This window comes from Anomaloglossus baeobatrachus, chromosome 5, assembly GCF_048569485.1.
Source record: "Anomaloglossus baeobatrachus isolate aAnoBae1 chromosome 5, aAnoBae1.hap1, whole genome shotgun sequence".
Taxonomy (NCBI): domain Eukaryota; kingdom Metazoa; phylum Chordata; class Amphibia; order Anura; family Aromobatidae; genus Anomaloglossus; species Anomaloglossus baeobatrachus.
Window position 1 is genome coordinate 167,852,350 of NC_134357.1, and position 14,032 is coordinate 167,866,381.

The window sequence follows — 14,032 nt, forward strand, 5'->3', positions numbered from 1 at the left end:
CATGATAGCATCCACCTTTGCTAAGCCAGCTGAAATAGCCTGGAGTGCCCAGACGGCTGCGAATGCCGGAGCAAACGACGCGCCTATAGCTTCATAGACAGATTTTAACCAAAGGTCCATCTGTCTGTCATTGGCATCTTTAAGTGAAGCGCCATCCTCCACTGCAACTATGGATCTAGCTGCAAGTTTGGAAATCGGGGGGTCCACCTTTGGACACTGTGTCCAGCGCTTGACCACCTCAGGGGGGAAAGGGAAACGCGTATCTTTAGATCGTTTAGAGAAACGCCTTTCCGGGTGAGCGTCGTGCTTCTGGATTGATTCTCTGAAGTCAGAGTGATCCAACAAAGCACTCAATTTACGCTTGGGATAAAGGAAACGAAACTTCTCCTGCTCTGCCGCTGCCTCTTCTGCTGAAGGGGCTGGGGGAGAAATATCCAACAGCCTATTGATGGCTGAGATAAGGTCGTCTACCATGGCATCCCCATCCGGGGTATCCAGGTTGAGAGGGGTTCCAGGAGTGGATTCCTGATCACTCTCATCAGACACATCACAGGGAGACTGATTGCGCTGAGACCCTGAGCAGTGTGAAGACGTCGAGGGTCTTTCCCAGCGAGCTCGCTTAGGGTGGCTGGGGCCATCATCTGAGTCATAATCCTCGGCCTGTGAAGCCGGGGACCCCCCTGTGGGCTGGATACATTCCAAGTAAGGGGGACCTGAGGACAGAGGCCTCGCCGTGCCCAGAGACTGAGCCCCATGCATAGATTGCAAGGTCTCAAGGATTTTTGCCATAGATACAGACATATTATCTGCAAAAACTGCAAAGTCCGTCCCTGTCACCGGGGCAGAACTTACAAGCGTCTCAGCCTGGGTCGCTACCTCTCCTGACTCCGGCTGGCGAAGCAGCACCGGGTCGGAGCATTGCACACAATGGGGGTCATCAGAGCCTGCTGGTAGATTAGCCCCACATGCAGCACACGCAGTATACACAGCCCTTTTTGCCTTGGCCGCCTTGCGTTTTGAGGATGACATGTTGCTGCTTCCACAGAGTGATCTGGGATATGCAGCCAGAAGCGCACCTCACAGTGCAAGAAATACAATATCTATATATATGTACCCAGTACACTGACACACAGTGAGGCACTAGAGGGACCAGCACAGAAAAATCGCTTACCGCCCGCTTAAAAAGCGGGTGTGTGGTCGCCAGATAGCCCCTAGTCCAGGTCTCCCAGAGCCTTGCGTCCTTCCTCCAGCCAGGCATGCATGTAATGGCTGCCGGCGTCTCTAGAGAGGAAGGGGGGCGGGCCCTGGGCGTTCCTGGCCAAGAGCGGGAAGCCTGCTTCCCTCTGTGCATAGTGTGAGGGCTGGAGCATGTAAATCAGGCTCCAGCCCTCGTCGCTGCTTGCGAACAGCGTCTCTCCTCTACCCTGAATGACAGGGTGGGGGCGGGAACGAAACGGAGCTGCCGGCGTCCTAGGCCCAAAAAGCCGGGGACTAAAGTTATAACCGCCGCCGCCGTAAAAGCGCGGACGGCGGATCCCCGGCGCACCACAAGTCACAGCAGCGCCGCCCGGTCCAGAGGGGATCGGCGCTGCGTTCCCATACACAAAACATCCCCCAGTAATCTGTAGGGACACTAACTCCAACATTGCGGTCCCCGGCGCACTACAACACCCAGCCAGCCCGGAGTGTGTCTGTGCCTGCCGGGGACACAGAGTACCTGTAAGATGCAGGGCCCTGTCCCTGATCGTACTCCTGCTCCGAATCCATCAGGTTCTAATGGGTCTGTGGATGGAGCCCGGCATCAGAGCTGAGAGGCCGGCAGGATCCCACTTCCACAGAGCCCTACCAGGGGATGTGGAAGGAAAACAGCATGTCAGGCTCCAGCCCTGTACCAGCAATAGGTACCTCAACCTTACAACACCATCCAGGGGTGAGAAGGGAGCATGCTGGGGACACTATATGTGTCCTCTTTTCTTCCATCCGAAACCGTCAGCAGCTACTGCTGACTAAAATCTGTGGAGCTATGCATGGAATGTCTGACCTCCTTCGCACACAAAGCTAAAACTGGAGAACCCGTGATACCACGGGGGGGTATAGCCAGAGGGGGAGGGGCCTTGCACTTTTAATGTAGTGCTTTGTGTGGCCTCCAGAGGGCAGTAGCTATACCCCAATCGTCTGGGTCTCCCAATAGAGCGCTGAAGAAACGGGCCTTGTGACAGCAAGTCTGGGCGGTCTGGAAGCGCCCACGGTTGACCCACCGTGAGATGCCACAGATCCGGGTACCACGACCGCCTCGGCCAGTCTGGAGCGATGAGAATGGCGCGACGGCAGTCGGACCTGATCTTGCGTAACACTCTGGGCAGCATCGCCAGAGGAGGAAACACATAAGGCAGTCGAAACTGCGACCAATCTTGAACTAACGCGTCCGCTGCCAGAGCTCTGTGATCCTGAGACCGTGCCATGAATGCCGGGACTTTGTTGTTGTGCCGTGACGCCATGAGATCGACGTCCGGCGTTCCCCAGCGGCGACAGATCTCTCGAAACACTTCTGGGTGCAGAGACCATTCCCCCGCATCCATGCCCTGACGACTGAGAAAATCTGCTTCCCAGTTTTCTACGCCCGGGATGTGAACTGCGGAGATGATGGAGGCTGTGGCTTCCACCCACTGCAGAATCCGCCGGACTTCCTTGAAGGCTTGACGACTGCGAGTGCCGCCTTGGTGGTTGATGTATGCGACGGCAGTGGCGTTGTCCAACTGGATACGGATCTGCCTGCCCTCCAGCCACCGATGGAAAGCCAATAGGGCTAGATACACTGCCCTTATCTCCAGAATATTGATCTGAAGGGATGACTATCGGAGTCCAGGTTCCATGAGCCCTGTGGTGGAGAAAAACCGCTCCCCACCCTGACAGGCTCGCGTCCGTGGTGACCACAGCCCAGGTTGGGGGTAGGAAGGATTTTCCCTGCGATAGAGAATTGGGAAGGAGCCACCACTGAAGTGACGTCTTGGTTGCAAGGGAAAGAGAGACGTTCCTGTCGAGGGAAGCCGACCTCCTGTCCCATTTGCGGAGAATGTCCCATTGGAGTGGCCGTAGATGGAATTGCGCGAACGGCACTGCCTCCATAGCTGCCACCATCTTCCCCAGGAAGTGCATGAGGCGCCTTAAGGGGTGTGACTGACTCCGAAGAAGTGATTGCACCCCTACCTGCAGAGAAAGCTGTTTGTCCCGCGGTAGCTTGACTACCGCTGGCTGTGTATGAAACTCCATCCCGAGGTAAGTCAGTGATTGGGTCGGTGTCAACTTGGATTTCGGGAAGTTGATGATCCACCCGAACTGCTGGAGAGTCACCAGAGTGACGGTAAGGCTTTGTTGACACGCCACACGAGAAGGGGCCCTGACTAGGAGATCGTCTAAGTAGGGGATCACCGAGTGGCCCTGAGAGTGCAGGACCGCCACGACGTATGCCATGACTTTGGTGAAAACCCGTGGGGCTGTCGCCAGGCCGAAAGGCAATGCCACGAACTGAAGGTGTTCGTCCCCGATGGCGAAACGCAAGAAACGATGTTCGGGTGCGATCGGCACGTGGAGATAAGCATCCTTGATGTCGATCGATGCTAGGAAGTCTCCTTGTGACATCGAGGCGATGACCGAGCGGAGAGATTCCATCCGAAACCGTCTGGTTCTCACATGTCTGTTGAGTAGCTTGAGGTCCAGAACTGGACGGAATGATCCGTCCTTTTTTGGCACCACGCACAAGTTGGAGTAAAAGCCGCGACCACGTTCCTGAAGGGGAACGGGGATCACAACTCCTTCTGTCTTCAGAGCGTCCACTGCCTGAAAAAGTGCGTCGGCCTGAGCGGGGGGCGGAGAGGTTCTGAAGAAACGAGCCGCAGGACGAGAGCTGAACTCTATCCTGTAACCGTGAGACAGAATGTCTCTCACCCATCGGTCTTGAACATGTGGCCACCAGGCGTCGCCAAAGCGGGAGAGCCTGCCACCGACCGAGGATGCGGCTAGGGGAGGCCGAGAGTCATGAGGAGGCCGTCTTGGAGGCAGTGCCTCCTGCAGCCTTTTGGGGGCGTGACTTGGGCCGCCACGCATAGGAGTTCCTCTGGCCTTTCTCCGGCCTGCTGGACGAAGAGGATTGGGGCTTGGCGGAGGGACGAAAGGACCGAAACCTCGATTGTATTTTTCGTTGCTGAGGTCTCTTAGGTTTGGACTGGGGTAAGGAGGAGTCCTTTCCCTTGGATTCCTTAATAATCTCATCCAATCGATCGCCAAACAAACGGTCGCCAGAAAACGGTAAACCGGTTAAGAACCTCTTGGAGGCAGAGTCTGCCTTCCATTCGCGCAGCCACATGGCCCTGCGGACTGCCACAGAGTTAGCGGATGCTACAGCTGTACGGCTAGCAGAGTCCAGGACTGCGTTCATGGCGTAGGATGAAAAGGCTGACGCTTGAGAGGTCAAAGACGCAACTTGCGGAGCAGAATTACGTGTGACAGCATTAATCTCAGCCAGACAAGCCGAGATAGCTTGGAGTGCCCACACGGCTGCAAAGGCCGGGGCAAAAGACGCGCCCGTGGCCTCATAGATGGACTTCACCAGGAGCTCTATCTGCCTGTCAGTGGCATCCTTTAGCGATGAGCCATCTGCAACCGATACCACGGATCTAGCCGCCAATCTTGAGACTGGAGGATCCACCTTGGGACAGTGATCCCAACCCTTAACGACTTCAGATGGGAAGGGGTAACGCGTGTCAGTGAGGCGCTTAGTAAAGCGCTTGTCCGGGACCGCTCTGGGCTTCTGGACAGCGTCTCTGAAGTTAGAGTGATCGAAAAAACGCACTGCGTGTATGTTTGGGGAACCGAAACTGGTGTTTCTCCTGCTGAGACGCCGACTCCTCTACAGTAGGAGGCGGGGGAGAGAGATCCAACACCTGGTTGATGGACGAGATAAGATCATTCACTAAGGCGTCCCCTTCAGGTGTATCAAGGTTAAGGGCGACGTCAGGGTCAGAGCCCTGAGCTGCGACGTCCGCCTCGTCCTCCAGAGAGTCCTCAAGCTGGGAACCCGAGCAGCGTGAAGAAGTCGGGGAAGATTCCCAGCGAGCCTGCTTAGCCGGTCTAGGACTGTGGTCCGGGCAGGAGTCCTCCGCCTGAGACCTAGGGGCCAACCTGGGAGCGCGCTGCGGCGCGGACCGAGAGGGGCCTGGAGGCGACGAGCCAACAGGGGCCGGGGCCTGTGAAAGGACCGGTCTGGACTGCAAAGCTTCTAGCAGCTTAGCAGACCATTTGTCCATAGACTGAGCCATGGATTGTGAAAGTGACTCAGAGTTTCTCAGCAAAAGAGGCGAACTCTGTCCCTGCCGCCTGGACAGGGGGAGCAGGGGGGTCTACATGAGCCGAGGGGCCCACTAGTGACCGAGGCTCCGGCTGAGCAAGCGAAACAGGGGTCGAGCATTGCTCACAGTGAGGGTAGGTAGAACCCGCAGGTAATATAGCCCCACAAGAGGTACAGGCCGCAAAAAACCCCTGTGCCTTAACAGCTTTGCTCCTTGTGGACGACATGCTGTTGTCTCCTAGGAGAGTGATCACTGAGGGTATATGGGAAAAAAGGGGTATACAGCCCGACCGAACAGATAGATAGATAGATAGATAGATAGATTATATATATATATATATATATATATATATATATATATATATATATATATATATATATTATATTATATTATATTATATTATATTATATTATATTATATTATATTATATTATATTATATTATATTATATTATATTATATTATATTATATTATATTATATTATATTATATTTATATATATATATATATATATATATATATATATATATACACACATACATACATACATACATATATATACATACATATATATATACATACATATATATATATATACATACATATATATATATATACATATATATATATACACACGTATATCTATTCCGGCACCCTAGGGGGACCAGCACCGGGTGACCGGTGTGGCTTACCGACCGCTAACAAGCGGACAAGCGGAGTGTGTCCTCCAGATTCCCTGCCTTAGGTCCCCCGGAGCTGCAGAGCTGTTCACTGAGAATCCTCCACCGGCAGAATGCCAAAAATGGCTGCCGGAGCTCTCAGGGGAGGAGTGGAGCCGTGGGCGGCGCCAGGAAAGTGCGGGAATCTGGGGTCCCCACAGTGATCAGTGAGGGGGGAGGAAAACATGCAGGATGCTCCAGCCCTCACATCCGACGTCAGGTCGGTAATCCCACCCTTACCCCTGACAGGCAGGCCCGGGGGCGGGATTTTTGCGACTAGGCCGCGATGAAGCCGGGGACTAAATTTGAGACTGCGCCCGACAAGCAGGCACGGTCAGCGCGGAAGTCCCCCGGCCTTCTCAATTCAGCAGCTGCCGCAGCTTCCGGGAAGAAGGTGCACTCCCTGCACAGTCCCCAATGGGGACACAGAGTACCTTTGAGTTGCAGGGCCCAGTCCCTGAGGTTGAATAGGCTCCGGTCCGGCAGGTTCCCACAGGGGCTGCGGAGGGAGCACGGTCCCAGTAAATGGATGACCGCTTAGGATCCCACTTCTCCCAGAGCCGCTAAGGGATGGTGAAGGAGACGGCATGTGGCTCCAGCCTTTGTACCCGCAATGGGTACTTCAACCTTAACAACACCGCCGACGTAGTGGGGTGAGAAGGGAACATGCCGGGGGCCCCGTGGGGGCCCTCTTTTCTTCCAACCGACATAACTAATATGAGAATGCATGAGTGGATGTGTGCCTCCTTCCACACAAAGCATAAAACTGAGGAGCCAGTGATCCACGGGAGGGTGTATAGGCAGAGGGGAGGGGTTACATTTTTTAAAGTGTAATACTTTGTGTGGCCTCCGGAGGCAGAAGCTATACACCCAATTGTCTGGGTCTCCCAATGGAGTGACAAAGACAGGACTCTACGTCATATGGACATGACATTTATATGTACTCCTACTCTTATAGGAGTTGTACCAAGCTTGGTAGTTATTCCCTATTCTTACATAGGTTGAAAAAAAGACCTAGGTCCATCTAGATCAACCTTCCTCCACCAATTATACATTTTGTCACCAAGGGCTAGGCGATTACGTCTTCGCACATGCTTGACCGCTATTCCAGTTAGATGGCTTAGAGCTCGTTATCAAAATTGGTGGGGCCCAGCGGTCAGGACCCCCCCCCCCAAGAGATCAGGAAGATATACCTTATCCTATGGATAGGATATAACATCCAAACATGGCACAACCCAACCCCTTTTAGGCTTTCACCATTCCTAGACTCAGTTGCTTGTGCTCCAGGATGAGGGAGAATGTAGAGACATTGCCCCATGACATTAATCAGAGTGTGATGGAAATGTACGGTGGACTTACCTGTACTAAGTATCTTGGGTCCACATTTAAGTAAGGAGAAAGAGGGCTCATCCCGGTTACTAAAACAAAAAGGAAAAACAGGCATTAGTTCATTAAGTTATTTCTGTCCGGGATCTATCAGACTTCTTACTTAACTGCTCATATAGACCGGGGGTAGTCGCCGACAGCTTAATGCAGCAGTTTGAAATCTCTTTGCCATGGTGGGACGCCTGTCCAAACTTCTCCCCTGCTGCGGATCCTCTGTAATCAGCACTTCTCTTGTACAAAGAGCAGTCGCCTGTATTGTCTGATGACCCCGACCATAGGCAATTGGCCTTTACATTAGCATCTGAAGAGTATGGGGCTGCCTCACTATGGTAGACAGATTGGATTTTCAAATGTCTAATGCTGTATATTGTAGCCTACGATAAGTCCTCGCTATACGGCCAGCTGTAGTATAGCCTTATTCAGAAGCTTAGAAGTTGCCAGTCTAAAAATCCAGTTCAGCTAGTCACACACTTCAGACCTCTGATGTCTACACAAACTCGCTGCCCTGACCTCCCACATACAGAAAAGCTGGATCCAATCATGCATGTGTTCTGTATAGGAAGAGGGGAGTAAGCCGGAGTGACGCTTCTGGTGGCCAATTACCTCCTGTGAGAACTAAACATGTCCCATCCAGGTCAACCCATCTCATTGTCATTGCCAGTTTTCGCTGCCATTAATCTAATGTGTATGGGAGCATTAAAGGGGTGCTCCACTACTACTAAATTAATTGACGATGGTTAAAGGAACCTGTTAGCATTCTGCTCAAATAGTATGTAACGCAACCTAGTACATTGTCCTCTGAATGCTCCAGTGTTTCAGAAAATATATAGTTATAAGATCCGGGGACCATAGTGGGAGATGAGACCTGTCCGGAGCTGTCCCCAGTGGTGCCATCATCTGGAACGGCACAGGATTAGTGTCATCTCTATAGTCTCTGGCCAGATCTTCTAACTATATTTTCGCTAAAACGCCAGAGAAAGATATACTGCAATCATACAGCGAGGATCTGATTCATTCTGCCTGCAGTTTGGGCAGCATGAATCAAATGACCGGTTCACTTTACCAGATTATTGATATCCAACTGATAGGGGTCCAGATAACTTGCATTCCCCACCAATCAGCTGTTTTTGGTGCAGAGCACTGCAGATCTACTCCTCTTTGAATCGGATCTGCAGTACACGGCTGCGGCCCCTACACAGCTGGTGAAGCTGTACCATTCGGCTCTGCAAACGCCAACAGCTGGCACTGACCACAGCTCTGTGTTGGACGGCTACCGATATGATAATGTTCTATTCTTTGGAGGCAACATGAATATAATAGTGGAGCAACCCTTTAAAGGTCTATTAAAAAGAGCCATCAGCCGTGTAAACATGCCAGTGATCACCCAAATAAATGGCTTAGTGGCTTGATCCTTAGCTGGTGGCAATCTTTATTCCAGCACATCACAGGGGTTGTGCTGCAAACATGATGCTGTATAAAGAAGAGCCATTGTATATATGTTCATTCTCTTTTCTTCAGAATTTGTTGCTCCAGTTAAAATGGCCAATAAATGACAGCGAAACAATTTGTAGCTGAGCAATGATCATGAGCGCGCTGCAATCAGTACATCTTAGGGGACCTATCACCCATTTTTTTTTATGTTGAACTGGGCACAAGATGTAATTGTGGCTGCACAGCAGTATGCTTTTTCTCTTCTAATTCCGCCTCTCCACTGGGGAGAAATTGTTAAGTATTGGCACCTAATGAGTAAGTCCAAGTGGGTGTTCGAGTATTCACTGGGGGCATGTACTTCATGTATGACATGGACCAATCATAAGCAGGTGGCGAAATTAAAAGGAAATAACACCCCCAACATAGCTCAGAGTGGGTTCCTCAGTATGGGATAGCACAGCAGAGAAGACTGCTATCAGAGCTGATTGAAGGGTTTGTAATGTGACATAGCTAAGCTCAGCTGTGCTGCCCCTCCCCCTACAGGGACCTTATCTGAAAGGGGTTTATCATCTGTGCTTTCTAATCATGCAGGAGGTTAAAGGTCCAGTCACACTAAGCAACTTACCAGCGATCCCAACAACGATAGGGATCGCTGGTAAAGGCCCCGTCACACTAAGCAACATCGCTAGCAACATCGCTGCTAACGAACAACTTTTGTGACGTTGCTAGCGATGTTGCTGTGTGTGACATCCAGCAACAACCTGGCCCCTGCTGTGAGGTCGTTGGTTGTTGCTGAATGTCCTGGGCCAGTTTTTAGTTGTTGCTGTCCTGCTGTGAAGCACAGATCGCTGTGTGTGACAGCGAGACAGCAACAACTAAATGTGCAGTGAGCAGGGAGCCAGCTTCTGCTGAGGCTGGTAACCAATGTAAACATCGGGTAACCAAGAAGCCCTGTCCTTGGTTACCCGATATTTACCTTTGATACCAGCCTCCTCCGCTCTCACTGTCAGTGCCGGCTCCTGCTCTGTGCACATGTAGCTGCAGCACACATCAGGTAATTAACCCGATGTGTGCTGTAACTAGGAGAGCAAGGAGCCAGCACTAAGCATTGTGCGCTGCTCCCTGCTCTGTGCACATTTAGCTGCAGCACACATCGGGTTAATTAACCCGATGTGTGCTGTAACTAGGAGAGCAAGGAGCCAGCGCTAAGCATTGTGCGCTGCTCCCTGCTCTGTGCACATTTAGCTGCAGCACACATCGGGTTAATTAACCTGATGTGTGCTGTAACTAGGAGACTGGGGGCTGGTCACTGGTTGCTGGTGAGCTCACCAGCAACTCGTGTAGCCACGCTCCAGCGATCCCTGCCAGGTCAGGTTGCTGGTGGGATCGCTGGAGCGTCGCAGTGTGACATCTCACCAGCAACCTCCTAGCAACTTACCAGCGATCCCTATCGTTGTTGGGATCGCTGGTAAGTTGCTTAGTGTGACTGGACCTTAAGTTGCTAGGAGGTTGCTGGTGAGATGTCACACTGCGACGCTCCAGCGATCCCACCAGCAACCTGACCTGGCAGGGATCGCTGGAGCGTCGCTACACGAGTTGCTGGTGAGCTCACCAGCAACCAGTGACAAGCCCCCAGCGCCGCGTGGAAGATGCTGCGCTTGGTAACTAAGGTAAATATCGGGTAACCAACCCAATATTTACCTTGGTTACCAGCGCACGGAGCTACACGTGCAGAGAGCAGCGCACACTGAGCGCTGGCTCCCTGCTCTCCTAGTGACAGCACACATCGGGTTAATTACCCGATGTGTACTGCAGCTAAATGTGCACAGAGCAGGGAGCAGCGCACAATGCTTAGCGCTGGCTCCCTGCTCTCCTAGCTACAGCACACATCGGGTTAATTAACCCGATGTGTCCTGCAGCTACATGTGCATAGAGCAGGAGCCGGCACTGACAGTGAGAGCGGCGGAGGCTGGTAACAAAGGTAAATATCGGGTAACCAAGGACAGGGCTTCTTGGTTACCCGATGTTTACTGTGGTTACCAGCCTCCGCAGAAGCCGGCTCCTGCTGCCTGCACATTTAGTTGTTGCTGTCTCGTTGTCACACACAGCGATCTGTGCTTCACAGCGGGGGAGCAACAACTAAAAAATGGCCCAGGACATTCAGCAACAACCAACGACCTCACAGCAGGGGCCAGGTTGTTGCTGGATGTCACACACAGCGACATCACTAGCAACATCGCTGCTACGTCACAAAAGTTGTTCGTTAGCAGCGATGTTGCTTAGTGTGACGGAGCCTTAAGGTACAATCACACATAACAAGATCGCTAGCGAGATTGTAGCCGAGTCACGGTTTCTGTGACGCAATAGTGATCCCGTTAGCGATCTTGTTATGTGTGACATCTACCAGCGATCAGGCCCCTGCTGTGAGATCTCTAGTCGTTGCAGAATGGTCCAGGCCATTTTCTTCAAAGGCGATGTCCTGCTGGGCAGTACCCATCGCTGTGTTTAACACTGTGTGACAGGGTCACAGTGACTGCTGAGAGTTATACAGGTCGCTACTGCGATCTGTATCGTTGGTAAGGTCTGACTGTGTGACATCTCACCAGCGACTTACCTGCGATCCCTATCAGGTCGCATCGTTTTCGGGATCGCTGGTAAGTCGTGTATGACTGGGCCTTAAGCGACGCTCCAGCAATCCCACCAGCGATCTGACCTGGCAGGGATCGCTGGAGCATTGCTACATGGTCGCTGGTGAGCTCTCAAACATGCAGATCTCCACAGCGATCAGAGATCAGCCACCAGTGTAACGACGCTGTGCTTCGTAACCATGATACATATTGGGTTACTAAGCAAAGCGCATTGCTTATAGTTACCCAATGTGTACCTTGGCTACGTGTGCAGGGAGTCGGCTTCTAGAAGATACGGACGCTGGTAACCAAGGTAAATATCGGGTAACCAAGCAAAGCCTTTGCTTGGTTTCCCGATGTGTACGTTGGTTACCAGAGTCCGCAGAAGCCGGCTCCCTGCACATTCAGATCGTTGCTCTCTCGATGTCAAACACGGCGATGTGTGCTTCACAGCGGGAGAGCAACAACCAAAAAATGGTCCAGGACATTCCGCAACGACCGGTGACCTCACAGCAGGGGCCAGGTCGTTGCTGGAGGTCACACACAGCGACATCGCTAGCAAGATCGCTGTTGCGTCACAAAAACCGTGACTCCTCAGCAGCGATGTCGCTTAGTGAGACGTGGCCTTTAGACCAGCAGATCAGAGCTGTATACATCTCACACTGAGTGACCTCTCAGCTATTCTGGGGAGGGGTCAGTTTCTGTTCTTGCTACTTGCTGACAGCATCGTTCAGAGACAGGTACACACTCCCAATGAAAACTATTTTTTTTTTAGTTCACGTGGGTGTTAACTCATTAGGTGCCAAATACTTTGCTAATATCTCTGCAATGGACAGGAGACATAAAAATAGTGGACAACCCCTTTAAGAAAAAAAAAACCTACATATTTTGCTTTGCAAACACCATTTCATCATATGTTCTGCTCAAGGAAATGTTGGTGAAATGTTCTTTTTTAATTAACAGGTATGTACTTGGTTATCAGCCATTCAGAGAGGCTGACAGCAGTATAGCAGCCATGTGCTGAGTACAGGGGAGCAGGCAATGGAGGACGCTCCTGACAAGGGGCCAGGTGGGATCTCTAACGTTCACAGCACAGAGCCCCGTCCTGTGCAGAGGCCGCCGGGTCCTGTGCAGAGGCCGCCGGGTCCTGTGCAGAGGCCGCCGGGTCCTGTGCAGAGGCCGCCGGGTCCTGTGCAGAGGCCGCCGGGTCCTGTGCAGAGGCCGCCGGGTCCTGTGCAGAGGCCGCCGGGTCCTGTGCAGAGGCCGCCGGGTCCTGTGCAGAGGCCGCCGGGTCCTGTGCAGAGGCCGCCGGGTCCTGTGCAGAGGCCGCCGGGTCCTGTGCAGAGGCCGCCGGGTCCTGTGCAGAGGCCGCCGGGTCCTGTGCAGAGGCCGCCGGGTCCTGTGCAGAGGCCGCCGGGTCCTGTGCAGAGGCCGCCGGGTCCTGTGCAGAGGCCGCCGGGTCCTGTGCAGAGGCCGCCGGGTCCTGTGCAGAGGCCGCCGGGTCCTGTGCAGAGGCCGCCGGGTCCTGTGCAGAGGCCGCCGGGTCCTGTGCAGAGGCCGCCGGGTCCTGTGCAGAGGCCGCCGGGTCCTGTGCAGAGGCCGCCGGGTCCTGTGCAGAGGCCGCCGGGTCCTGTGCAGAGGCCGCCGGGTCCTGTGCAGAGGCCGCCGGGTCCTGTGCAGAGGCCGCCGGGTCCTGTGCAGAGGCCGCCGGGTCCTGTGCAGAGGCCGCCGGGTCCTGTGCAGAGGCCGCCGGGTCCTGTGCAGAGGCCGCCGTCAGATGGATGCGGTGGAGGAGCAGCCCCGGATCCCCATGCCTCCACAGCACGACCCCCCCCCTCCCAAGGCCACGCGTGACCTGCCCTCTCCCCGCATACTTACACGGCACGCCGGCCAGGTCTGACTGCGAGTACCCGGGGGAGCCTCCGAATATCCCGCCGAGCCCGCCCCGGCCCCCGGGATGGTTGTTGGTGTCCATCTCTGATGAGCGCGGCCTCGTGTCTCAGGCCCTCTCTGACCTCCCCGCTGCAGCCGTAAAGGAGAGCACTTCCGGCGTCCGCTCCTCTTAGCGCAGCGTCTAGGATGGAGCAGCTCCTGTGAGGGGTGACGTCACCGGAAGGGGCGGGGCTTCATCCCCACTGCAGATGGGACTGGAGATAGATGAGGCTCAAGGACATTACACACTGGGCTGCGCGATGCAGAAATGAAAAAAGCAACAAATATTCAGTGTCATTGCCTGAAATGTGAGCCCTTGTTGGTGCAGGGAAAATCAGGGCCGGCGCTCCTGTATATACAAGCCTGAAAAGGGAAGAGAAAAGATCCAGATTTGTTAAGAAAGTTAAAATACAGTTATATGCGGTTATGTATTAATTATGTGCGTATTTTTATTTTTGTAATATGGATTTTTAAAGCAGTTCGGCTGCAGCAGGATTTGGTGCTGGAATTTTTTATTTTTTTCGCTTTTCATGTGTTCTTTTAAAACATAGGACTAAGTGAGAGTGATGTGAGGCATTGTTTTAGGGGCAAAGA

The 14,032-nt window shown here is 53.0% G+C and overlaps 1 protein-coding gene across 1 annotated transcript in view; it reads right to left on the reverse strand.

Moving 5' to 3' along the window:
- LOC142311023 (mitochondrial import inner membrane translocase subunit Tim23) overlaps positions 1-13,569 on the reverse strand; it is a 40,802-nt gene extending 27,233 nt beyond the window's left edge. Inside the window, exons 1-2 of the mRNA XM_075349010.1 lie at positions 13,385-13,569; positions 7,422-7,480 (exon numbers count right to left, since the gene is read on the reverse strand). Of these exons, the coding sequence (XP_075205125.1) occupies positions 7,422-7,480; positions 13,385-13,481 (156 nt within the window). The 5' untranslated portion in view covers positions 13,482-13,569. The remainder of the gene's footprint in view (positions 1-7,421; positions 7,481-13,384) is intronic.
- Between the last annotated feature and the right edge of the window lie 463 nt (positions 13,570-14,032).